Source organism: Sus scrofa, chromosome 18 (assembly GCF_000003025.6).
Source record: "Sus scrofa isolate TJ Tabasco breed Duroc chromosome 18, Sscrofa11.1, whole genome shotgun sequence".
Lineage (NCBI taxonomy): Eukaryota > Metazoa > Chordata > Mammalia > Artiodactyla > Suidae > Sus > Sus scrofa.
The window spans coordinates 51,161,775-51,186,789 of NC_010460.4; the positions used below are offsets into that span (position 1 = coordinate 51,161,775).

The window sequence follows — 25,015 nt, forward strand, 5'->3', positions numbered from 1 at the left end:
GTTCTTAACCCTCTGACCACAACAGGAACTTCCCAACCCCTCCTTTTAGCCAATGTGTGGTTTTATATTTAAGCTGAGTTTCCTGTAGGCAGCATATTGTCCGGTCTTACTTTTGATTCAGTCTGACAATCTCTGCCTTGCGGTGTTTGGACAACTTAGTCTATGATTATTGATACAGCTGGGCTCCAACCTACCATCTTGTCTGTCTTCTATCTGCCAATGTGCTCTTCTTTCCTTCTTTTTCTGACTTCTTTTTAGATAAATGAGTATTTCTAGTGATTCCATTTTATCTTATTTGGTAGCTAGCAGCTGTAACTTTTTTTTAGAGGTTATATTAAGGCCTGTATATGATACATACCGTACTTGCCACAGTTGACCTTAACGTGACATTGTACCATTTCACACATAAGAAACTTAAACATGGAGTTCCCGTCGTGGCGCAGTGGTTAACGAATCCGACTAGGAACCATGAGGTTGCGGGTTCAATCCCTGGCCTTACTCAGGGGGTTAAGGATCCGGCACCGCCGTGAGCTGTGGCGTAGGTCGAAGACGCGGTTCGGATCCTGCATTGCTGTGGCTGTGGTGTAGACTGGCAGCTGTAGCTCTGGTTCGACCCCTAGCCTGGGAACCTCCATATGCCGCGGGAGCGGCCCAAGAAATAGCAACAACAACAACAACAAAAAAGACAAAAGGCAAAAAAAAAAAAAAAAAAAAAAGAAAGAAACTTAAACAGTATATACCTCCACCTCCTGTCTCCTAGACTTTGTACCACTGTTCTCACACGACTTACTGATAAAGCCCCCAAGGAAGGTACCAGTCAGGATCCAGTTTGGAAAAGAGAAACCATTTAATGTGTTTTAAGCGTAGAGTTTAGCACAGGAAACTAGAGGCTTGCATAACCATTGCAACCACTGCGGAGCTTAAGCCAGAGAAGACGTCCCCGACTGTCCCCCTGCCTGACTGAGGCAAGTGCTTCTCCAGAGCGTGCCTTGCTGCAAGGCTGTCTACGAGGCATCTGCAGCCTCTCTCAGCCTGCAGCTAGGGAGAGAGTGATTCCCTGGAGCCTGACTGCCTACTACTGCAAAACCCTGGCTCACATCTGACTGCGATGGGGCCGTCCGAATAAGCCTTTCTTCCCTCAGCCTCCAACTGGCCAACTCATACCTGAAAGGGGACCCCTGGGAAATGCAGTTCCAGGCTCGTCTTCCTTGAGTCCAGGGAGACTGTGGGAAGAAGGACTGGCTGCGATGCCCAGCGGACAACAGGAGTACCTTCTGGGTCACAAATCTAGCTTCCTTATTTTTATTTATTTTTTGACAGCCTTCCATACAAAAAGCAGTAAGGCAGTCATCAGAGAAATCTGCGATATACAGCCAAAACACACACCCGACCAAATATTTGTTTCTTCCTTTGCCAAAAAAATGGAGACAAGCAATTTCCTTGTGAGATTCAATGTTTATGGCATTCCTAAGATTAACCACTGAATTACTATATTCCAGAAAACAACCAGGAACCTAAGTTTCTATTAGCTTTAAAAGAGCCATGAGGTTAAGAAACAGCTTCAGGAGTTCTCGTCGTGGCTCAGCAGAAACGGATCTGACTTGTGTCCATGAGCATGTGGGTTCAATCCCTGGCCTTGCTCAGTGGGTTAAGGATCCGGCACTGCTCTGAGCTATGGTGCAGGTCACAGACTCAGCTTGGATCCCACATGGCTGTGGCTGTGGTGTAGGCCAGCAGCTACGGCTCTGATTGGACCCCTAGCCTGGGAACCTCCATATGCCGCAGGTGTGGCTCTGAAAAAAAAAAAAAAAAAAAAAAAGAAGAAGAAGAAGAAGAAACCGTATCATTATCTGTAAGAAGCCAAGTTGCTTTTTCCTTTTCAACAGTTGAAAATACACAAAAACTTGTATACACAACCTGGCTTGCATGGTGTGAGACTGAAAGTGCTTCCAAGTTTGGTTTAAATAACATTTCTTTGCAAAACTGACTGAAAGGGACAAGATACAGGTGGAATTGCTGACATACTAAGTGCTCAGTCCCTCTTTGGGAAAGAACTTTATTTTTCAGAAAAATGACTTGCCAGACCATTTAACCTGCACCTGTTCACTTTACATGAGGCTTCTTCAAGGTGTGTTCAGAAAGGAAACTACGAGCATACACTGTCTGCTCGAAACCACAACGGAATTAGAGTAGAAAATAACAGAATCCTAACTGGAAAATCCAAATATAAGGAGACTAAAGAAGTCAAAGAGATGGCTAAACTGCTCCGCAATGGGAACTAAACTTTGGAAGGTGAGAACCAGTAAAAAAGCAGAGGAAAGGGGGAGAAAGATGGGCAGAAAGGGGAATGTACCTGCAGATTATGAGGAGGCTGAAGTACACCAAGAAAGGAGACAGCAAGACATGCCCAGCGGAGGGGCAGGCAATGGATTTCCAGAAAATTCCATTTCAGTTCCCTGCTATGCTCTGCTATCTTGAATCCTTGATAAATTGCTCTATATGCCCAGCCCTATAGAAGTGGCATTTTAAGGAATAAAGAAACTGGAGCAGTTTCAAAAGACAGAAAGGGACAGACATAAGAAACAGCAAAGTGACTCAAAAACTGATTCAGGGAGTTCCCATCGTGGCACAGCAGAAACAAATCCGACTAGGAACCATGAGGTTGCGGGTTCAATCCCTGGCCTTACTCAGGGGGTTAAGGATCCGGCACCACCGTGAGCTGTGGCGTAGGTCAAAGACGCGGATCGGATCCTGCATTGCTGTGGCTGTGGTTCCACCCCTAGCCTGCGAACCTCAATATGCCACAGGTGTGGCCCTAAAAAGACAAAAAAAAAAAAACCCTAATTCAGGACCAAATTACAGTCGCAGAGTGAGCTTGATCTCCCTGCCTTGGACTCAGAGAAGCTGAGTGTTGGGAGCTCAAGATCTGATGATGGAATTCAGAGAAAGCTGGGACTGAGAACACATGATCTGCCAACTTAGGGGAAAAATTGTTTTGTGCTAAAGAGGGTGGAAGAAAATGTCAAATCACTGTAGAAGTTCAAGGTGGGATGTTTGAAGGCAGATGCTGGGAGGGGGAACAGAGACTCCAAATAGGAAGACAACCTAATATTTTTCACTCATTTACAAGAATCAAAAAGTCTGATAACACGTTGGTTGGCACGGGAAAATGCCATACACTGGCATACTCATAAGCTGCAGGAAGGAGGGAAAGACAGGCAGTCTTTCTGGAGAGCAACTTGGAAATATTTATCATGCAAATACTCTTCGCTAAGCCATATACACAAGAGGAAAGCCTCAGGTTTGTTGCAGCCTTACTTGTAACAGCAAAAGACTGAAAATAACGTCTATGTTGTTAACAGCATGCTGGTTATATAATAACGGCGTACCTTTAAAACAGAAGGATACCCAACTATAAAAAAGAATACAGATGTTCTTTAGGTACTGGAAGGAACTGATCTCCAAGACATAGTGTTAGGTTACAAAAGCAAAACAGAACCAGTGTGAGTTGTGCTCTAGTTTGTGCTAAAAAGTGTGTGGGGGGGTAGTTCCCATCGTGGCTCAGCACGAACAAACCCGACTAGTATCCATGAGGATGCGGGTTCAATACCTGGCTGGCCCAGTGGGCTAAGGATCCTGCGTTGCCCTGAGCTGTGGCATAGGTCTCAGATGCAGCTTGGATCCCACGTTGCTGTGGCTGTGGTGTAGGGGGGCAGCGGAAAGTGTTTAGAATCTCTCTGAAAGGACAGCCAAGACACTAGCGAGCTTGGTTGCCTGGGGGCATGAGAACAGAGTAGCTGGGAGGGAAGAGGACTTCCTCCAGGTAATCTTTTTTCTTTTTTTGCTAAATCCTTTAGAGTTTGAAGTCATGCGAATGTATGTTATCCAAAATACAAACACTTAAAATAGAGGTAAAATCCAAGGGACGCTCCCAGCAGAGGAGGGCTCTGTGGTTTGCACAGCCAAGGACTTACTCCCAGCTCTCCTCCTGGGTTCCCCCCACGTGCTGGGCATCGTCGGCTGCCCCACCTCTGGGAGCTCGGCCCCTGGCCCTGCCTTGCCCACTGCCCGCACATCAGCTGGTTCCTCCCATCTCCAGCTCCGTCTGCTCCCACCAGGCCCAGCCTGAAGCTGGTTTTCACTGGCGCCCCTCTCTGCCTCTTCACAGGTCATCTGAGATCGGCTCCTCGCCGGTTCAAGAGCTTTCCCTCAGCCGCATTGCTCTGGACCTCCCTCCTATTTGACACTTAAGTGAATCTTTTTTTTTTTTTTTTTTTTTTTTTTTTTGTCTTCATCTTTTCTAGGGCCGCACTCTCGGCATATGGAGGTTCCCAGGCTAGGGGTCGAATCGTAGCTGTAGCCACCGGCCTACACCACAGCCACAGCAACATGGCCACTCGGGATCCCGAACCCACTGAGGGAAGCCAGGGATCGAACCCACAACCCCCTGGTTCCCAGTCGGATTTGTTTCCGCTGCGCCACGATGGGACATCCACTGGACCTTCTTTCAATTCCCCCTTCTTTTTTTTTTTTTTTTTTTTTTTGTCTTTTGTCTTTTTTGTTGTTGTTGTTGTTGCTATTTCTTGGGCCGCTCCCGCGGCATATGGAGGTTCCCAGGCCAGGGGTTGAATCGGAGCTGTAGCCACCGTCCTACGCCAGAGCCACAGCAACGTGGGATCCGAGCCACATCTGCAACCTACACCACAGCTCATGGCAACGCCGGATCGTTAACCCACTAAGCAAGGGCAGGGACCGAACCCGCAACCTCATGGTTCCTCGTCGGATTCGTTAACCACTGCGCCACGACGGGAACTCCAATTCCCCCTTCTTTGTCTTCCCTCGCCTCACAGCGAGGACGCCTCTGTCACAGGTCACCTCTTTCCTTCTTGCTCCTGCACCCCCGTTGCGTAGGTTCCTAAAGCTCAGTGCTGTCCCCGTTCTTCTCTCTCCCGCAGCCGCCGAGCGGGGGAGGGCGCCCACCTTTCCGCTGCCCACTCCCGCATCCTGCGCTGGGGGCCATTCTCTCCTTCACGCTCCAGTCCCAGGGAGATGCTACCTGGGCCCTTCCACCTGGCCGTCCTGCCCTGACCTGGACCCTCGTGTCCTGTGCGAGACTCCAACTACCCACCCCACCTGCCTGGCCGTGCTCTGAACTTCTGGGCAAAGGCCAGGGGCTCCGTGCACTCTGCCAGGCACCCAGCTTGACATGCTGGAAATCCCGGGAGTCATTCATGCATCCGACAAAGCCTCGGAGCCCAAAGGGCCAAGGGCGGCTGACCGCCTGCTCCGCCCCCGCCTCCAGCCGCCCTCACGTCCCTGCAAGTCTTCCTTCCTCCACCTTCTCCCCACCCACCCAAGCTCTGGACCGCATTACGCGGTCACTAAACAGGCTCTGAATCATCCCTCTGTGGTCAGCTGAGGACAGAGGAGGTTGGAGGCGGCAGGCCAGAGGCCGTGGGGACACCACGATAAACAAGGCACACGGCCTCAGTCCACGTGGGGGGGGGGGGCGGTAACAAAAGCAGTGAGACAGAGGGGCGATGGAAATTCAGGCAGGGAGGTGTCCTTCCAGAGAGAGCCGCTGAGGTTGCACGCGAGTGCCAGTGTGGACCACGTTAGGCTGCACTAGGATCGGAGAGGAAAGGGCAAAGGGCAAAGGGCAAAGGGAAGGGGTCCCAGAAGGTGGTCGCAGGGTGATTAAGGCAGAAGAGAAGGTGGAACGGTTAAGAGGGGGATCTAAGGTCTGGGAACATTTTAAAAGCTGAGAGATAAAAGCCACCCACGAAGGCAAGGTCTAAACGATGGGACAGAAGGGGTCGCTGGTAGACCTGTTACTTGCCAGGTGCTCTGAGCTTAATGGTAATGCAGTTTATACTCTTCCTTCCAAACTTCCAACACCGGGAGAATCAGAGTGAGTCAGATAAGGGGTCAGAGGCCCCAGAAAGTCGTTAACAGAGGTCAGGCCGTGGGGGGAGGGGAGGGGTGTGGAGGGGGTAGTAGAGAGACTCACTTTTGGCCAATTTTTTTTCTTAGGGCTACATCTGTGGCATATGGAAGTTCCCAGGCTAGGGGTTGGCCTACACCACAGCCACAGCGACGCCAGATCCTTTACCCACTGAGCAGGGCCCGGGATCAAACCTGTGGCTTCACAGATAATAGTCAGGTCTGTTACAGCTGAGCCACAACAAGAACTCCTCACTTTTGACTATTTAACATCTTGTAGCTTTTGTGGAGTTTCCCTGTGGTGCAGCGGAAATGAATCCACCTGGGAACCATGAGGTTGTGGGTTCGATCCCTGCCTGGCCTTGCTCAGGATCTGGCGCTGCCATGAGCTGTGGGGTAGGTCGCAGATGCGGCTCCAATCTGGTGTTGGTGTGACTGTGGTGTAGGCTGGCAGCTGTGGCTCCTATTCAACCCCTAGCCTGGGAACCTCCACATGCCGCAGGTGCGGCCCTAAAAAAAAACAAACGAAAAAACCATTTCGTAGCTTTGGCATTTTGTCCTAGGACTACGTATTTACATTATTAAAGGTAATAAATGTTAAGAAAACTACTATTACGGATGAATTTCAGTGTAATGGTAGGAGGAGAAGGCAGCGTGCAGCAGGTTGGACTCACCTGCAGCCACCTCTGTCCAGAAGCCCCCTCTGAAGAGGATGAGAAAAACCATTACAGCAGCTTGACAGACGTCATGGGTGATTTTGTTCTGAAGAAAGCAAAAAAACTAAAGCATTTGGAAATGTGTGTGGGAAAGAGCTAGCAGAGATGAGCTGATCGAGGCAGCTGGTAAAAGAGGCAGCGCAAGGTCTGAACAGGCGGCAGAAGCCACAATTCAGAGTCTGGACGGAGGGTCGCCTGCCCCTGCAGTAGACAAAGCATGTCTCTGAGTCTATCAAGCCAGCAGCCTCGGCAGCCGCCCCTGAGGGGACTTGAGGTGGGAAAGGACAGGCCGCTGGCCCTCGACAGTTTAAGGTGCATATCACAGGAGTGACTTCAATGAGCCCAGACTCGTGCATCTTTCCGTACAGAGAAAAGTGATAAATTCATTTGCTTGCTACGTCCATTTTTCTTTAATTAACAGTCATCTCGTGAGGTTTCAGCTACCTGGCTTCTTTGCAAAAAATGCCTCTGTATCCAGGCTCCTCTCTTAACCTCTCTGGCTCCCATCTGCCGAATGAAACACGACTCTCAACGTTCAGGTGGTGCATTTTTCTCCCTCGACACACTGTCACCAGAAATGTCCGGGACAGGATGCGACGGTCCCTTCCCGATGTCCACTCCCCTTCCCTCTTCCCATATCCAGCCCCAGGTAGAGGGGAAGCTGCTCTAGCTGGGCCTGACTAGTCTAAGCCAGTTGGCAAAATCCTGGCTCCTGACAGAGCAACTGGTCCAGGAATGGGCATGTGACCCAGTTCTGGCCAGTAAGACCGAAGGAGGGATTTGGTGGGGCTTCAAGAAAAGAGGTTCCCAGGAGTTCCTGTTGTGGCACAGCGGAAACGAGTCAGACTAGAAACCATGACGATGCGGGTTCGATCCCTGGCCTCACTCAGTGAGTTAAGGATCCTGTGTTGCCGTGAGTTGTGGTGTAGGTCGCAGACGAGGCTCGGATCCCAAGTTGCTGTGGCTGTGGTGTAGGCTGGCGGCTACAGCTCCGATTGGACCCCTAGCCTGAGAACCTCCATATGCCATGGGTGCAGCCCCCAAAGACAAAAGACAAAAAAAAAAAAAAAGAAAAAGAAAAAGAAAGATTCCCAGTCTTCTGGGGGAGCTAGAGGAAGCCACTTCTCTCTCCTGCTCAGAGTGAATGAGAAGCATGTGGTCCCAACTGCCGCTGGCAGCTACCCTGTAACTATACCTCCAGGAGGAAGCCAACACTTGGATGAGAGCAGAGAGAACTAGATCCTGGAGCCCTGATGAGATCCCAGAGCCCCCGAAGCAACCTGCCCCGAGGCCGGCCCTCTATGTGGACCTCCAGGATTAAACCACATTAAATTGGGTTTCTGGTACTCGCCGCCTGAGCTCTCTCACGGATAAACATTCCTTCCACTAGGAAAAGAGGAGCGAGACAAGTGGGGAGGCAGGCACTGATGGTTCCAATTTCTCTCTGTAACGTGAAAGGTGATCCAGATGCTAAGAATGAGGAGGGAGCTGGGAGGAGTGATGACGAGAAGACCTGGGCCTTCCGGGCAAAGGGAAAGAGAGCTGCCGGGGGCCACGGAGGGAGCCTGGTGGGTGCACTGAGCAACCCACTGAAGGCTTTGAGGCATCAGCTGGCTGCAAAGGGCATGGAGCTGTGCCACTCACCCGAGACCACCATCCGGTGGGGACAGCCTCTGGGGCAGCCATGGGGGATCAAAGAGGAAAAGGAATTGGGGACATGAGCACAAGAGCGGTTGAAAAGCTGGACCCCAAGGTCTCGGCTGGACTCAGCAGGGACTGAAAGCAAAGGGGGCTGATTGGTCAGGAAACAAAACAAAAGGACAGAGAGACTGGACATCCTGCTGGATCAAAGAACAGGTTCAGTGGAGGTGAGACCCAGGCGCCCTTGCAGAGAAAGGTCCTGGTAAGCAGAGTTACGTGTCCACAGAATAACCCAAGGGCCCAGCAGCCCCCATGTCCTGCTCCACCCCAGACCTCGAGTGCCATTTCAGGATTAATGAAGTAGAGAGGTTCTAATTGAACTGAAGCTGGACAGACACAGATAAGAACTCAGAGAGGCCTCATTCTTTCCTTATCACCTGCAGCCATGTGGGTGTGGGCAGGTTGGAAGGGAGATGGTTTCAAGTTTATGCTCATGTTTCTTCCAGCTCTGGAGGGAAATGAGACATGAGGGACCCTGCAAGTAAAGCATCCCTTGAACTGGACCTTCTAACGAACTCACCTCTGCATCCATCTTGGGCGCCTTCCGCAGAAGCTGTGAAGACAAAAGCAAAGGTTCAGGACGCTGGCGGCACGCACCCCAAATGCCATGCAGACACTGCCCTTGGCCACCCCGCTCCCCGCCCCGTGTCCTGCCTCACTGGCCCCAAATTCTCCAAATGCCTTCACCACCTTGTGGCCTCCAGTGAGGGGACCCAGGGCAGTGTCACACCAGTAACATCTCTCGGAAGGACACAGCCAGCCAGCGAGGTCTGCTTCCTACACGGGAAGCTCAGCTATGAATGAGACGCCTCTGTGTACTTCAAAGAATGATGCGCTTCCCAAAGCTGGTGTCCAATAGCTTCTTCTTTTTTGGGGACAAACAAGGCAGTAAGAAGTACATACTTCTTTCTTCTCTCCCGGCTGAGTTTCCAAAGGACTTAAATATGTTCAAAGAACACTTCAAGGGCTACTCTGAAGCCTCAGCGTCGAGGAGGCAGAGGGGGGCCAACTGGAGGGCAGGAGTCGCCAGGAATGAGGAAAGAGAAAGGGAAGATGAAGGGAAAGAGGAGAGAGAGGGAAGAGAAATACGGAATGAGTGTGGAATAATGAGGTTCCCAGCTTTGATGTGCTCCTGGGACTGCCTGCTGAAAATACGCCTTTTTGGCTACACTCCCTGAGTTTCTACAGGACAGGAAAGAATGTGCATTTTTCCTTCCTTCTTCCTTCCTCTCCCCCTCCCTCTCTTTTTGCCATGCCTGTGGCACGAGGAGGCTCCCAGGCCAGGGATCAAATCTAAGCCACAGCAGTGAACACCAAATCCTTAATCCACTGATCCACCAGGGAGCTCCCAGGAATGTTCGTCTTCTACAGGCCTCCAGGAGACGGTGCTCGGATGGTCAGAGAGCCACTTGGAGAATCCCTAGAACTGAGAGTAGGACAGAGAGGCCCCAAAGAAGGAACTTTCTCATTCGTTTTCAGAGCTGTTAGAATTGCCACTTTAAGTAGGATGGTGAGTGGGTGACCAGTGGTGAAGGAGGAAGGGACACAGAAGCCTCTGGCCCTTCTACCTGGGGGGTGTCCAGGAAGCCAACCTAAAGGACGCTCCTGGGAGCTGGGGAGGGGAAGGAGGGCCCCCCGGGGCCTCTGGGAAGGGAAGGCTATGGCAGCCCTTGTCCTTGGACCCAGCCCTGCTTTTGATCTTACTCTTTCAAAATACAGGAAGGGTTAAGCTGAGTGAACTAACAGAGACTGGCAATGGCAAACATAACACCCGTTTTATTTTTTGGCCACGCTGGTGGCAGGCGGAAAGTTCCTGGGCCAGGGATCAAACCCGAGTCACAGCAGCAACCCAAGCCAGATCCTTAACCTGCTGAGCCACCAGGGAACCCTGCATCTGCTTGATTCTTGGCGATCCTAACTTCAGCCGGGATGGTCATCCGGTCTGGGTGTTGAAAATAACTCGCTCTCGGTCATTCCCGTCCCTTCTCCCCGCCCCTCCCTCCTTCCTGCTCAGACGGCGGGTCTCGTGACCGCACCGGCCAGCACACACGCTGTCTTTCCTTTTGCCATCTGGAGCCGTTTCATGGTTCCTGGAAAATAAAGGGGAACTTGCTAGAAGACAGACCCTAAAAAGCAGAGGATGAGTGACAAGGAGGGTGAGCTTTCTTCTCAGATCCCAGGGGGTCCGGGTGGGCGTGAAGTCTTCCTGCATAAAAAAACCTCAGAAGGGTAACCCAGATGCTGACCGCAAAGCCAGAACCAGCCAGAACTAAGTCAAGGGTGCGTGCTGGGCGACAAGCTGGACGGCACGGACTCCTCGGAGGGCCTGGCCCGGCCGCCTCCCCATCCTCTATGGTGCTTTACTGATCGTGTTAAGAACGTGGGTTTATTTCTCCCCAGGAGCTTACAGGTGAGTGGGGAGGTCAGGAAACGAACCATGAGGAAGACGACCAGTTTCCAGACCACCTGGATCAGCTCCTTTCTCTGCGTGAACCCGAACCCTTGACATGCTGGCGAAAAGGCTCGTATGAACTCCATTTCACAGATGAGGGACTGGGAGCTTGGGGGGGGGCGGGGCTGGGCCTCACGGTCATGGGGCTGTGGCCTTGCGCTGTGACCTCCAGCTTTCTGGTTCTAGAGCCAAACCAGCCTGCCCCAGAGACCTTTCCAGACAGCTTTTAGGATAAATAGGAGACAGGGCATTTGGCCCGGCTTCAGTCACGGACGAGCCCGGTGGCCGTGGCCAAGCAGGTTGCTCATGTGTCGGCTGAATAGCTAGATGTCATCGCTAAGGTCTGTCCCAGCTCTAGACCGCTCTCTGAGTTCCAGAAAAGGAAAATCTGGTGACTCCTGGAACAATGAACCGACTTTACCCAGACGCTCTGCTAGACTGACCTTTGCCCAAGTCAAGGTTCAGGAGGGAGATGCTCTCAGATATTACTGGGGTTTAGCAACGGCTATTAAAATTCCAAATGCAAGCAAGTGACCTCTGACTTTGCAATCTCACTGCTTCCCATTTCTTTCTTTTTCCCCCCAATATTTAACCATTTTTTAAATTGAAGTATAGTTAATTTACAATGTTGTGTTAATACAACAAACTGATTCAGTTATACATGTATATGTACACACACACACACACACACACACACACACACACACGTATGTATAAATACACATAAATAGCCAAGACATGGGAGCACCCTAAATGTCCACTGAATGGATAAGGAAGATGGGGCACATAAACACAATGGAATACTACTCAGCCATCAAGAAGCATGAAATACTGCCGTCTGCAGCAACATGGATGGACCCAGAGATTGTCATGAGTGAAGTGAGTCAGAGAAAGACAAACATCATATGATATCCCGTATATGAGGAATCCAAAAAAAATAAATAAAAAGATAAATATGAACTTATATTCAAAACAGAAACAGAAGCACAGGCACAGACAATGGGAGGGCGGGATAAATGAGGAGTGTGGGATTAACAGATACACATTATTACAGATAAAACAGACCATCAAGGGCCTACGGTGCTACTGTGCAGCCCACAGAACTCTGCTCAGTATTTCCTAATAACCCATAAGGGAAAAGAATCTGAAAAAAATGGATACGTAACTATTTCTCAATCACTGAATCACTCTCTAAAGGAATCACTCTGCTGTGCACCTGTAACTAACACAGCATTGTACGTGAACTAACTTCAGTTTTAAAAAATTCTATTTAAAAGTTCCCACTGTGGGAAATTTAAGGACCCACATAGTCTCTGTGAGGATGGAGGCTCCATCCCTGGCCTTGCTCAGTGGACTAAGGATCTGGTGTTGCCATGGCTACGGCTTCGGCCTGCAGCTGGAGCTCTGATTCGACCCCTAGCCTGGGAACTTCCATATGCCAAGGGTGCGGCCATTAAAAAAATGTATTTTGGTATATGGCATGAGACAAGACACTGATGTAATTTCTCCAAATAGTTATTCCCACAACATCTATTGATTATTTCATCCTTTTCCTCTGTGGCTCATACTACATTACTCTGAATATGGGTATTCCTTCTTCCACTTTTTCTGTTATGCCATAAACCTCAGTTCCCATGCCTGTAATACATTGTTTAAATAACTGTGGCTTTAGAATATGTTTTCTATCTGGTAGATCAAATTCTCTCATTCCTTTGTCCAGTATTCTTCCCCATTCTTACTTGCTCAGATTTCTAGATTAATTTTTGAACAGCTCTATCAAGTTAAAAAAAAAAGATCCCACAGGGATTGTGCCTATGACCGCATCAAGTCTATAAATTAAATTAGGTTTGACCATTCATCCTTCCCAACCAGAAATACATGGTACGACTCTCTAAGAGAAGCTACTTTAAAAAAAAAAAAAGAAGAAGAAGAAGAAAAACCTTGAGTTAGTTCCTGAATTCCTGCATAATCACAAACCACAGCTCAGGCTACAGTGGTTCACTAGAAAATTAAAGGAAAAAAGTTAAGGCTTTTGCATAAATAACCTGCTTAAAGCATTTTCAAATAGCGTTCTGTCCCCCCAGAGCTACTGCAGCAGGTCCACTAAACGGGGTTGGAGTATGAACTCTCAGGTACATAGACAAGCGATCCCTCTGAGAAATAAAGAGCCTGTCTGTGACTCAAGAGGCCAGTGTTCTGGGAGCTCCCTGGTGGTCTAGAGGTTAGGACTCAGCACATTCACTGCTGCAGCCCAGGTTCACTTCCTGGTCTGGGCACTGAGATCCTACATCAAGTTGCTGCATGAGGCAGCCAAAAAAAAAGAGAGAGAGAGAGAGAGAACAGAGTTCTGGCCTTGGCTTGGGTACCCACCAGCTGTGTGACCTAGGGGCTGGGGCACGTGATCTCTGAGTGCCCTTGGTTCCTGCACCTTGAGAAAGGGGGTGGGGGGTGGTGAGCTCAGACGTACCTAGATGACCTCTGCTCCCTCTTTCCAGTGCTGATGTGCCATGAATTCTCACCCACTTCTACTTTTCTTTTTGTTCCCCTGTGTTTTAGCTTTCTTTGCGTTTGGCTTGGTTGACTGGAGGTTATGCGCTTCTCTTCCCGTCCTCTCAAGGGCAGACAGACCCGCGCAAACTAGGACAAAGCTCAGGTTATCAGTGCCAGGAAAGCTGCTGCCCCCAAGGCCCAGGCACACCAGTGCTGGCCAGGGGAGGCTCACCTTGACACGCTCCTCGGAAGCCACTGTCCTCCCCACCCCAGCTTTCGAGCCGCTCCCACCTGCTCCCGGTCCTTTCTATTCCTCCTCAGGGCCACTTGGAAAGCTTCTGCTTTTTACTGAGAGAGGAGAAACGTTCTATCAGGGGTCAAAGCGTTCTCCCCAGGGAATGATCATCAGACATCCTGTATTTAAACCCCTAAGGGTGTGACTGTTCTTCAGAAGAACAGCTTATTAACTCAAGTAATTGTAAACAGTGTGCAACTCAATTTTAAATACCGATTGAGATCAGGACATTCTGGCCCATATATGTCATTAGGCACCGATCCCCCAGAAAGGCCAGGTCAAAACCTTGGTCTCCCATTGCTGAAAGATTTCTGGCCAAGTGCTGCTGGGAGCCATGAACTGCTGGACCACCTGGGCACAGCACAAATGCCAAGTGGGGGCAGGGAGCAAAGGCCTATGTATCTTCCACACAGGCAGAGAAAGTGTAAGTTAACTCTCGTTTTTAACATGTAAAAGTTCCATAATAATGCTCTTCAAGATAGGTTGGGGAGTTTCTGTGGGGTGCAGCAGAAATGAATCTGACCAGAATCCATGAGGATGTGGGTTGGATCTCTGGCCTCGATCAGTGGGTTGGGGATCTGGCGTTGCTGTGAGCTGTGGTGTGGGTCACAGACATGGCTCAGATCCAGCGTTGCTGTGGCTCTGGCGTAGGCCAGCGGCTACAGCTCCGATTGGACCCCTAGCCTGGGAGCCTCCATGTGCCTCAGGAGCGGCCCTAGAAAAGGCAAAAAAAAAAAAAAAAAAAAGTTGACCAAGATAACAACATGAAGCCTCCTGAGCACCCTTCCTTCCACACACACAGTGAATGTACAGCTACAGTGGGGCAAGCCCTTCCGAAAGGGGCCCAGAAATGAGGCCAGTGACACGTACACATCTTGTGAATGAGAAAATAGTCACATCAAAACAGATAAGAAAGGCTAAGACATATTCCTGTCAAAAACCAACCCCCCCAAGCACAGGGCCATACCATCAGAAGGAAACCCCCAAGTCCCAGCTTCTCTCAGAGGAATGAAGGGTCTCGATGCTGCATCCCAAATTTTAAGACTCAAACTCGATGGACAGCCCCCTTCCAAACACCTAGCTGTAAAAGCCAATGGGGCTTGTGTTCAGCAAACCCACAAGAGCACAGCAAGGAAGCAGTTCCTAAGCAGTTCACTGTAGCCATCCCTGCAGAACTTAACACAGAGGGTACAGGCAAAAATGCCCATCTGCCAGCCTTTCCTGTAAAGGGGCTTATCTGCATACTTTACAAGCTGCTGCCTGAGGGTCAGGCTTCTATCATAAGCACATACCTGGGGACTTCCTGGGATCTTCCCCAGAGACTGAGGAAGCCAGCATATAGCTCCCTCACCTTCTCCTTCCAGCCTGCCCCAACGATAAAAGCAAATTGCCTGTACCTCCCTGGAAGGCTCCTGTACACATGTCTGGCCCCCAGATTTTGTGGCTACTGCCTTAGGGTTGGGCCCCCAGCTCACCTGGCTCTGGGAGCCATGTGGCTTGCATGCACAAGTCCCAGAGGACTGTAGCACCAAGGAAGCAGTTCTTAATGGGCACATCTCCTCCCCTCAATCCCCATGGCTGTACATCTGAACCCAGCATAGAGGGAGTAGAAAAAAAAAAGCCCACCTGCCAGTTTCTCCATGGAAGGGGCTTAACAAAATACTTTCCCAGGTGCTGGTCTGACATCTAAAAAGCCTGGATCTAGGTACTGACTGCAGTCCTCCCCTTTGAAACACTGATGGGTCTTGGCACATGCTCAACTGCTAGGAGCCACTGTGAACAAAAAGGCAGCCTCAACAATTATAAATGTTTGAGAAATAGCCAGGTGCTCAGGCAAGGTTGGTAGATGAGATTATCTCCTAGATGAGACCATTCTCTCAAGACTAGAAGGTGTGGCTATTTTTTCTAATGTACAGAAACCGACACAGACGTTCAGCAAATGACGCAACAGAGGAATGTGTTCCAAACAAAGGAAAAGAGAGATCTCCAAGAACAGATCTTAGAGAAACAGTGATAAATGATTTACCTGATAGAGAGTTCAAAATAGACAAAAAGACACTCATCATGGGCAGAAGAGCTATACATGAACAAAGTAAGAATTTCAACAAAGTGATAAAAATATTGAAAAGTACCAAAGAGAAACCACAGAAATGAAGAATACAATAACTGAACTGAAAAATTCAACATGGAGGTTCAACAGCAGACTAGATCAACAAAAGAAAGGATAAGTGAATTCGAAGAACACTGGGGTTAATAAAATCAGAGAGGCAAAAAGAAAAAAAATGAAAAAAAGCAAAGATAGCCTAAGGCATTTACGGGCAGGAACAAGTGGATCTGTATGTATATTATAGGGTGTCAAGGAGGAGAGGGAGAGAAATGGGCAGAAAGCTTATTCAAATACATAATTGCTGAAAACTTCCCCAACCTAGGGGAAAAAGCAAATAGCCAGATCCATGAAGCCCAAAACAGACTAATGACGATAAATCCAAAAAGACCCACACTAAGACACACTGTAATTACACCTTCAAAAGTTAAAGACAAGGATTGAGGCTTAAAAGCAGTAAGCTGAAAGCGACATGCTACATACAAGGAGCCCCCATAAGACTATCAGGATATTTTTTCAGCAGAAGCTTTGTAGGCCAGAAAGGAATGAGATGATATATTCAACGTGCTGAGGGGAAAAAAAAAAATGCCAACCAAGACTACTCCACCTGGCAAAGCTGTCCTCCAGGAATGAAGGAGAGATTAAGTGTTATTTAGACAAACAAGGGCTAAAGGAGTTCATCACTACTATACTGGGTGTAAAAGAAATGTTAAAGGGAGCTTTTCGAGTTTAAATGAAAGGATACTAATCAGTAAGAGAAAGACATGAAAAATTCACTGGTAAAGGTACGTATGTAGTTGAAGACAGAATATTCTAATGTCATGATTGTGGGTAAATCACTTATAACTCTCTCATGAAGGTTTAAAGACAAAAGCACTAAAAATAACTGTAACTACAATAACCTGCTAATGGAAAAACAATGTAAAAAGATGTATACCATGACACCAAAACATACAATGTGGAGGAGGAAATGTATAAAAGTAGAACTTTAGCGTATGTTTGAAGGTGCAATCAGCTTAAAATAGACTATTATAAACATGTTCCTAGTTTATAGATCCTCATAGCACCTACCATGCAAAAGCCTACAGTAGATGCACAAAGGAGAAAGAGAAATACATCAGAGAATACCCCAGAAAATCATATAATCGCAAAGGACAATGGCTAGAAAGAAGGAACAAAGAAACCACAAAACAAACAGAAAACAATTAACAAAATAGCAACATTATATAAATACCTGTGAATAATTACTTCAAATGCAAATGGATTACATACAATCAAAACACACAGAGTGGCTGAGGCATTAAAAAAACAAAACCACAAGCCTCAGCTATGTTTACTTCACGTTAAAGGACACAGAGACTAAAAGTGAAGAGATGGCAAAAGATATTTCAAAGAGAAAGCAGGAACAGCTATACTTATATCAGACAAATGAGTGGAAAATCCTAGACCCTACCCTAAAACTATTAGAACTAACAAATGAATTCAGCAAAGTTTCTGGAGACAAGGTTTTTTTTTTTTTTCTCTTTTTGGCCACCCCATGACATGTGGAGTTCCTGGGCCAGGGATCAGATCCAAGCTGCAGGTGCGGCAAGACTGGACCCCCAACTCACTGCTCTGCGCCAGGGATCAAACCCACGTCTCAGTGCCCCCAAGATGCCACTGATCCCACTGTGCCATAGCGGGAACTCCAACACAAAATAAATATACAAAAATCAGTTGTGTTTCTATACAGCAACAACAAAATATCAGAGAAACTGAGAAAGCAATCCCATTTATAGCATCAAAAAATAGGAATAAATTTAACCAAGGAGGTGAAGATTTGTACAAAGAAAATTATAAGACATTGATGAAAGAGATTTTATTTATTTATTTATTTATTTATTTTGCTTGATCAGATTAGTTTATTGAATTAGCCTTTTAATATATTTTTTTTTTATTTTCCCACTGTACAGCAAGGGGGTCAGGTTATCCTTACATGTATACATTACAATTACATTTTTTCCCCCACCCTTTCTTCTGTTGCAACATGAGTATCTAGACAAAGTTCTCAATGCTATTCAGCAGGATGATGGAAGAGATTTTAAAAAAGACACAAATAGAAGTTCCTGCTGTGGTACAATGGGTTAAGAATCCCAGTGCAGTGGTCTGGGTCGCTGCAGAGGTATGGGTTTGACCCCTGGCCCAGCACAGTGGGTTAAAGGATCTGGTGTTGCTGCAGCTGCAGTGTGGATTCAATTCCTGGCCCAGGAACTTCCATGTGCCACAGATGTGGCCATAAAAAAAAAGAATAATAATAATAAATAAATAAATGAGTGAAAAGATAGTCTATGTTCATGGACGGGAAGAGTTAATGCTGTTAAAATGTTCATATTCCACAAAGCAATCTACAAATTCAATGCAATCCCTAACAAAATTGCAATGGCACACATCACAGAAACAGAAAAAGCAATCCTAAAATTGATATGCAGCCATGGCAACAAAAGCAAAAATAAATTAGAGGGGCTACATGAAAGGAAAAATCTTCTACATGAAAGCAAAGGAAGCCACAGAGTGGGAGAAAATATGGGCACACTACATTATCTGACAAGGGGCTAATATCCAAAATATACAAGGAAGTCACACAACTCAATAGAAAAAAACACAAACACTCCGATTTAAAAATGGGCAGAGGGCTTAACAGGTCTTCTTCCAAGGAAGACATACAAAAGATCCACAGATACACAAAAAACGTTTTCAGCGTTCAACATCATTAATCATCAGGGAAACTGAAATCAAAACCATCAAAAGAAATCATCTCGCATGTCAGGCTGGCTGTTAACAAGAAGAAAGGAAATGACAAGTGCTGGAGAGGGTGCAGAGAAAAGGGAAGCTGTGTCTTGTACACTGTTGATGGGAATGTAAACGGTACAGCCACCACGAAAAACAACAGGGAGATGCCTCAAGAAAGTACACACAGAATTACCATATGATCCCGCAATCCCACTTCCGGGTATATATCCAAAGGAAACAAAATAACTCTCTCTAGGAGATAACAGACATACTCCCATGTTTACTGCAGCATTATTTACCACAGCCACAACATGAAAATCACCCAGGTCCATCAAGGGATGAAAGGACAAAGAAAATGTCATCTTATACAGTCAGCCCTCCACTTCTGAGGATGCGAAACCCACTTATAGGCAGGGCCAACTGTATTCACCGTGCAACATATACCATTTATATGAGGGACTTGAGCATCTGAGGATTTTTGGTCTCCGTAGAGGCTCCTGGAACCAACCCCCTGCGAATACCAAGGGACCGCTATATACGCAACACTCATCAGCCTTAAAAAAGAAGGAAATCTGGTCATTTGTGACAACAGAGGTGAACCCAGAGGGCACTACACTCAGTGAAATAAGCCAGGCAGAGAAAGACAAATGCTGCATAGCAATTCTCATATGGGGAAGCTAAAAGAAAAAAAAATCAAACTCATGGAAATAGGATAGAAAAGTGGTTTCCAGGGGTAGGGGGGAAATAGGAGCAGATTGTTAAAAGGGTAGATATACATTTTTAGTTACAAAACAACTAAGGTCTGAGGATCTAATGTATAACATAGTAACTACAGTTGAGGACACTGTCTTGTATGGTTGAAATGTGCAGCCAGTAAAACTTAAATGTTCTCACCAACAAAAGAAACAGTAAACGTGTGTTAATTCCCTGGATGGAGGAAGACTTTCATGATCTGTATCAAAGTTAAACTTTAAACATCTGGTTTTTGGTTTTTGTCAATTCTACTTTGCTAACACTGAAGAAAAAAAAAAAATCCTGCGGTAGATAAAATACCATGACTTGATCTTACTGCAGTGGAACAGAGCCAGAGGCCAAAGGAGCAGAAGCCTACCGGAGGGAGTTCCCATTGTGGCTCAGTGGTAACGAACCTGGCTAGTATCCATGAAGATGTAGGTTCAGTCCTTGGCCTTGATCACTGGGTTAAGGATCTGGCATTGCCGTGAGCTGTGGTATAGGTTACAGACACAACTCCTATCTGGCGCATTGCTGTGGCTGTGGCTGGCAGCTGCAGCTCCAATTTGATTCCCAGCCTGGGACCCTCCCTATGCCGCAGGTGAGCCCCCCCACAAAAAAGCCTACCTGTGTACACACTTTATTTTTCAAAAACATTTTTTGTCTATCTCCGATTACTCCCATGTTTACCCTTAAGAAGCTATAACGCCCTCAAACTCTCATTCTACAGGGGCAGGAAGACTTCAGATCATTCATTCTTCATCTGCCCTCCTCCCACTCTCTCGGGAGCTGGCTGACTTCCCCAGGTTTGCGTTTGGCCAGAGGAGAAGGCAGGCAGAGGGCGGGAAAGGTGTACAGAGAAGAACACACCTGACTCCATATTGACTCTATTCCTTTAGCTCTAAGCCTCCTGCGCCAGTGCCTGCTGCTTAGTCCTGCTGGCTCTGTAAAAGAATGTTGCCTACAGCCTGAAATATACACAACAGCCCTTGCTGCCTGCCAGGCTGGACCTTTAAAGATATAATGCTTTTCACTCATATGAGATAAAAAGTTGCAGAACAGAGACTAACATTTGCCTTATTGCCGGTTCACAGGAATAGCTTGAGCAGACCTACTTGAAAAACTCCAAGATTCTCATACCCCCCACCTGGCCTGGCCCATAGGGAAAAGGCTGTAACAATCCGCTACACCCCCACCCCTTCACAGCCTGGATTCTAACTCAAGCAAGATGGTTCTTAGGGACACTCGTCTACCATCGTCTTGGTCTTCTTGTTTTCCCAAAAAGTTGCTGTTCCTTACCCCAACATCTCATCTCTCAATTTACCGGCCTGTGGTGTGGGTGAGCAGTACTCACAACAAGCGGAGAGGCGGTGAACTTATCCCCTGCCTGCCCGTGCTGCTGGGCTGCAGCTCTGGCAGTGGCTGTGTTCTGCCAAGGCCACAGCAGCCCTGGCAGGCGGCTTCTCCTCCAGTGCCCCAACCCACCCCCACGTCTAAGCTCTCACTCCAAAGTCCTTTCCCTGCCCCTTCAGACCAGGGCGCGGAATGGCACACCACCAACCCTCTTCCCCGGGTGCCTCGATGTCACCTGCTGCTTCCCTGAATCCCACCCCCTTCCTCTTTAGAGTCCCTCCAAAATGTCCTTCATTTTTGTGGTTTTTGTCCTGTTTCCATCCTGACGCCCATCGAAATCTCACCAAAAATAAATGGTACAGTCAGGACTAAACAGCTCCCTTAGTTTGACTTATGCCTGTCTCAGTCTTTCTCCTACACGCAAATTGGAACACAAACCTCTTTTGAAATGGAGCGATATCTGTTGGCTAAGTGGTCTCTATACACATTTCTGGGGTCTTTTTTTTTTTTTTTTTTTTTTTTTGCTTTTTTAGGGCCTCACTCCAGAGCATATGGAGATTCCCAGGCTAGGGGTCTAATCAGAGCTGTAGCCTCGGGCCGACGCCACAGCCACAGCAACACCAGGTCCGAGCCACTTCTGTGACCTACATCACAGCTCACGCAACACCGGATTCCTAACCCACTGAGAGAAGCCAGGGATTGAACCTGCAACCTCATGGTTCCTAGTCAGATTGGTTTCCGCTGAGCCACAACGGGAACTCCATCTATCCACATTTCTTTTCTTTTTTTTTTTTTTTTTTTTTTGTCTTTTTGTCTTTTTGCTATTTCTTTGGGCTGCTCTCATGGCATATGGAGGTTCCCAGGCTGGGGTAAAATCGGAGCTGTAGCCACCGGCCTATGCCACAGCCACAGCAACTCGGGATCCGAGCCGCGTCTGCAACCTACACCACAGCTCACGGCAACGCCGGATCGTTAACCCACTGAGCAAAGGCAGGGACCGAACCCGCAACCTCATGGTTCCTAGTCGGATTCGTTAACCACTGCGCCACAACAGGAACTCCTATCCACATTTCTGATTGTCATGATGAGAACAGGCGAGTAAGCCAGAATGCTGCTAAACATCATACAATGCATAGGATAGCCCCCTCCCACGCCAAGGAGCTATCCAGCCCCAAATATCAACCATGCTAAGGATGAGAAACTCTGGGATCACACTTCGTGCAGAATGAACCACAGCTGTGACTTTCTTCCTCTCTGAAATGCTCTCAGATGCCCCAAAGCCAGGCTACTGGCAGACGTATGGGGGAAGGACCGGGGAGATGGTTCCTTCTCAGATGGGGCCAAGTGCTGGCCTGAGAGGTCCAAGGGTTAAGGAAAAAGAAACTCACCCCCAGGCTGGATTTTCCTTCCTTGGAGGGTTTTGGATACTTTAGGGCCTGTGCCAGGGAAAATAAAATGGCTACATGGGGCAAAAGCCTGGAAATATAACATCAAGATGGTAACTGTGGCAGTTCTCCAAGTGGCTCAGCAGTAAGGAACCCGCCGCCGACTAGTGTCCACGAGAATGTGAGTTTGATCCCTGGCCTTGCTCAGTGGGTTAAAGATCTGGTGTTGCCATGACCTGTGGTGTAGGTCGCAGACTCAGCTAGGATCTGGCATTGCTGTGGCTGTGGTGTAGGCCTGCAGCTGCAGCTCGGATTTGACCCCTAGCCTGGGAACTTCCATATTCGGCAGGTGCAACCCTAAAAAAAAAAAAAAAAAATAGTAACTTTCATTATGTCTCTGAGTGGTGGAATTTTTTTAGTGACTTTGTTTCTTTTTGCGTATCTACATATTTTAAATTTTTTCCATAAAGGCTGGTTAACATTTAGAAAATTATTCAAAACCCTTAAAAAAAAAAAAAAGCTATAAATGATGCCATATCCACTGGCTCCGTCCCTGCCAGCCCCAATTCCTCAACTGAACAGTCTTTTACATGGCAATACATCAGGGTGCTCTAATCATGAAATACAGAAAATTGCCCTTATAGCTAATCTCAAGAAATGGCTCTGCTTCTTCAAGTCCATTAATATTTGAAGAATGAATGAATGAACGAATCTACTCTGCTTTCAAATGACAAGAACTAAGCAACCGACCAAGACTACTTTCACAGAGACAAATCTGAGACTCAAGCCCAAAAACAACACAGGTCTGCATTGTCCTGTAAGACACACTGGCTACTTAAATGTAAATTAATTAAATACGGAGCATCTCCATTTTCACAGAAAGATCCCACTTTACTCCCCCCACCACTTCTCTCCTGCTTTACGTGATCTCTGCACCCAATATGTGGTTATATATATATTTATATGATTTCTTACTCTTCTACGTGATTTTGCTGCCAACTGTCTTTGCAGAACAATTCAGGGTATCAGTACTTAGAAATACCTCTCTGTCTAGATTATCCTGTTGCTGGGGGCAGCTCAACCTTCGTTTTTTCAGAGTGCACGTAATTCATGTAACCCTCACAACAAATGAAATTCGTAACATTTTCCAGTTTCCAAAGAGGACAGTGCAGCCAGGAGAGATTAAGTGACCCGTGCAGGGTTTGTACCGAGGGCCAGAACCCCAGCCTGCGCGGTCCTCCGATTCCCCGCCGGGCCGAACCCTCATCCGGGCTGGAGATGCCGGGGCAGCGCCGCGAGACTTCGCCGCACCACGCGTAGCACCCACCCAAAACCATAACCACTTTACGAGTGAAATACAGATGCAATGTTTTGAACAGTCGGTCTTTGCCACTTGAGAAAGGCCTTCTCTGGGAGAGCACCTCGCGATCCCCGGCCGGCCAAGCCTCTCGATCGTCCGTTCAGGCGACGGGCCCGGGCGGGGCGAGGTGGACGGCGCCGAAAGCTCGGGCAGGACAGCGGATCGGGCACCGGGTCCCCGGCTGGCAGCGGTTTTCACGCTTCGGCCTGAGGGTTTTAGCAAAGCTCTACGCGACCCCGATCCCCCGCGCGCCCTTACCTGCCGCTGAGCACAAAGCTTGAGCTCGCCGGGCAGTCTCCGCGCTCGGCGCCACCACCGCGCAGAGAACAGGCCGGAGCGCAGCCGGGATTGGCCGCTGGGCGGGAGGACTCGGGGGAGCGCGGGGTCGGGGAGCCAGAGGGAGGGGCGAGGGGAGGGGCGAGGGGAGGGGCGGGGGAGAGGGGAGGGGGGAGGGGGAGGCGGGGCCGTGAGGGGCGGGGTCCCGCCTCAAGCCTCCTCCTGGGAGGGCGTGGCCCCAGCACCTTCTGGCGCAATGGGACTCGAAGGGCTGGCTGGGACCTTCTCCCCGCTCGGGTATCCCGCCCAGCTCGTGCCCTGTCGCTGCGCTCTGCTCCGCCGGGCGAGTGGGCCCAGGGCTCTCGTCCACAGGGGAGAGGGAGCCCTGGACCCAAGTTCGGGGCCTTCAGCAGCCTCGCAGGCCAGTCATGGTGTGCTCTGTCCTCTTAGTGGTGGGCATAGCAGCCCCTTGCTCCGCTCTACTCCTGCCCCATGGAACCCACTAGATCCTTTCTGGGTTAGGAGCCCCAGTGCCCCGGAAAACAGGCAGCGAAGGGCTCTGTGTGTGTGTGTGTGTGAAAATACACATAAAACTTCCATCTTAACCTTTTTTTTTTTTTTTTTTTGTCTTTTGTCTTTTTAGGGTGGCACCTGCAGCATGTGGAGGTTCCCAGGCTAGGGGTCAAATCGGAGCTGTAGCCGCCAGCCTACGCCACAGCAGCGCTGGGTCCGAGCCATGTCTGCAACCTACACCACCCCACAGGCAATTCCAGATCCTTAACCCACTGAGCGAGGCCAGGGATGGAACCTGCGTCCTCCTGGATGCTAGTCGGGTTCTCCTTAACCACTGAGCCATGATGGGAACTCCCATCTTAACCATTTTTAAGTGTATAGTTCAGCGGCATTAAATACGTTCACATTGTGCAAAACCCACCACTATCCATCCCCACAAGCGCTTTTATCTCGTTACCAAATATAAGTTCGTGTTCCTGGTGCACAGTGAGGTCAAACAAACGGAAAGATCAGAGTTTCCAGCAGAGGAAGGTTTATTGCAGGGCCATGCAAGGAGACTGGTGCTCCCAAACTCCCTAACTCTTTGCGGGGCTTCAGCAAAGCACTTTTTTGGGGGGAGGGGGGTGTCTTTTTTGCCATTTCTTTGGCCGCTCCTGCAGCATATGGAGGTTCCCAGGCTAGGGGTCCAATCAGACAGTAGCCTCCGGCCTACACCACAGCCACAGCAACGCGGGATCCGAACCACGTCTGCAACCTACACCAGAGCTCACGGGCAACGCCAGATCCTTAACCCACTGAGCAAGGCCACGGATCGAACCGGCAACCTCATGGTTCCTAGTCGGATTCATTAACCACTGCGCCACGACGGGAACTCCCTCAGCAAAGCACTTTTAAACGCAAGGTGAGGGAGCATGGTTAGTTTCAAA

At 48.5% G+C, this 25,015-nt stretch overlaps 1 protein-coding gene across 2 annotated transcripts in view; it reads right to left on the minus strand.

The window, feature by feature from the left end:
* The window catches only part of BLVRA (biliverdin reductase A), a 53,918-nt gene extending 30,199 nt beyond the window's left edge, over positions 1 to 23,719 (minus strand). Inside the window, exons 1-3 of one of the 2 annotated variants that reach the window (XM_021078651.1) lie at positions 23,559 to 23,691; positions 13,183 to 13,240; positions 8,881 to 8,913 (exon numbers count right to left, since the gene is read on the minus strand). In XM_021078651.1, coding sequence (XP_020934310.1) covers positions 8,881 to 8,892 — 12 coding nt within the window. In that variant the 5' untranslated portion in view covers positions 8,893 to 8,913; positions 13,183 to 13,240; positions 23,559 to 23,691. Of the gene's footprint in view, positions 1 to 8,880; positions 8,914 to 13,182; positions 13,241 to 23,558 lie in introns of both variants that reach the window. The other variant, XM_003134889.4, reaches the window with a different exon arrangement.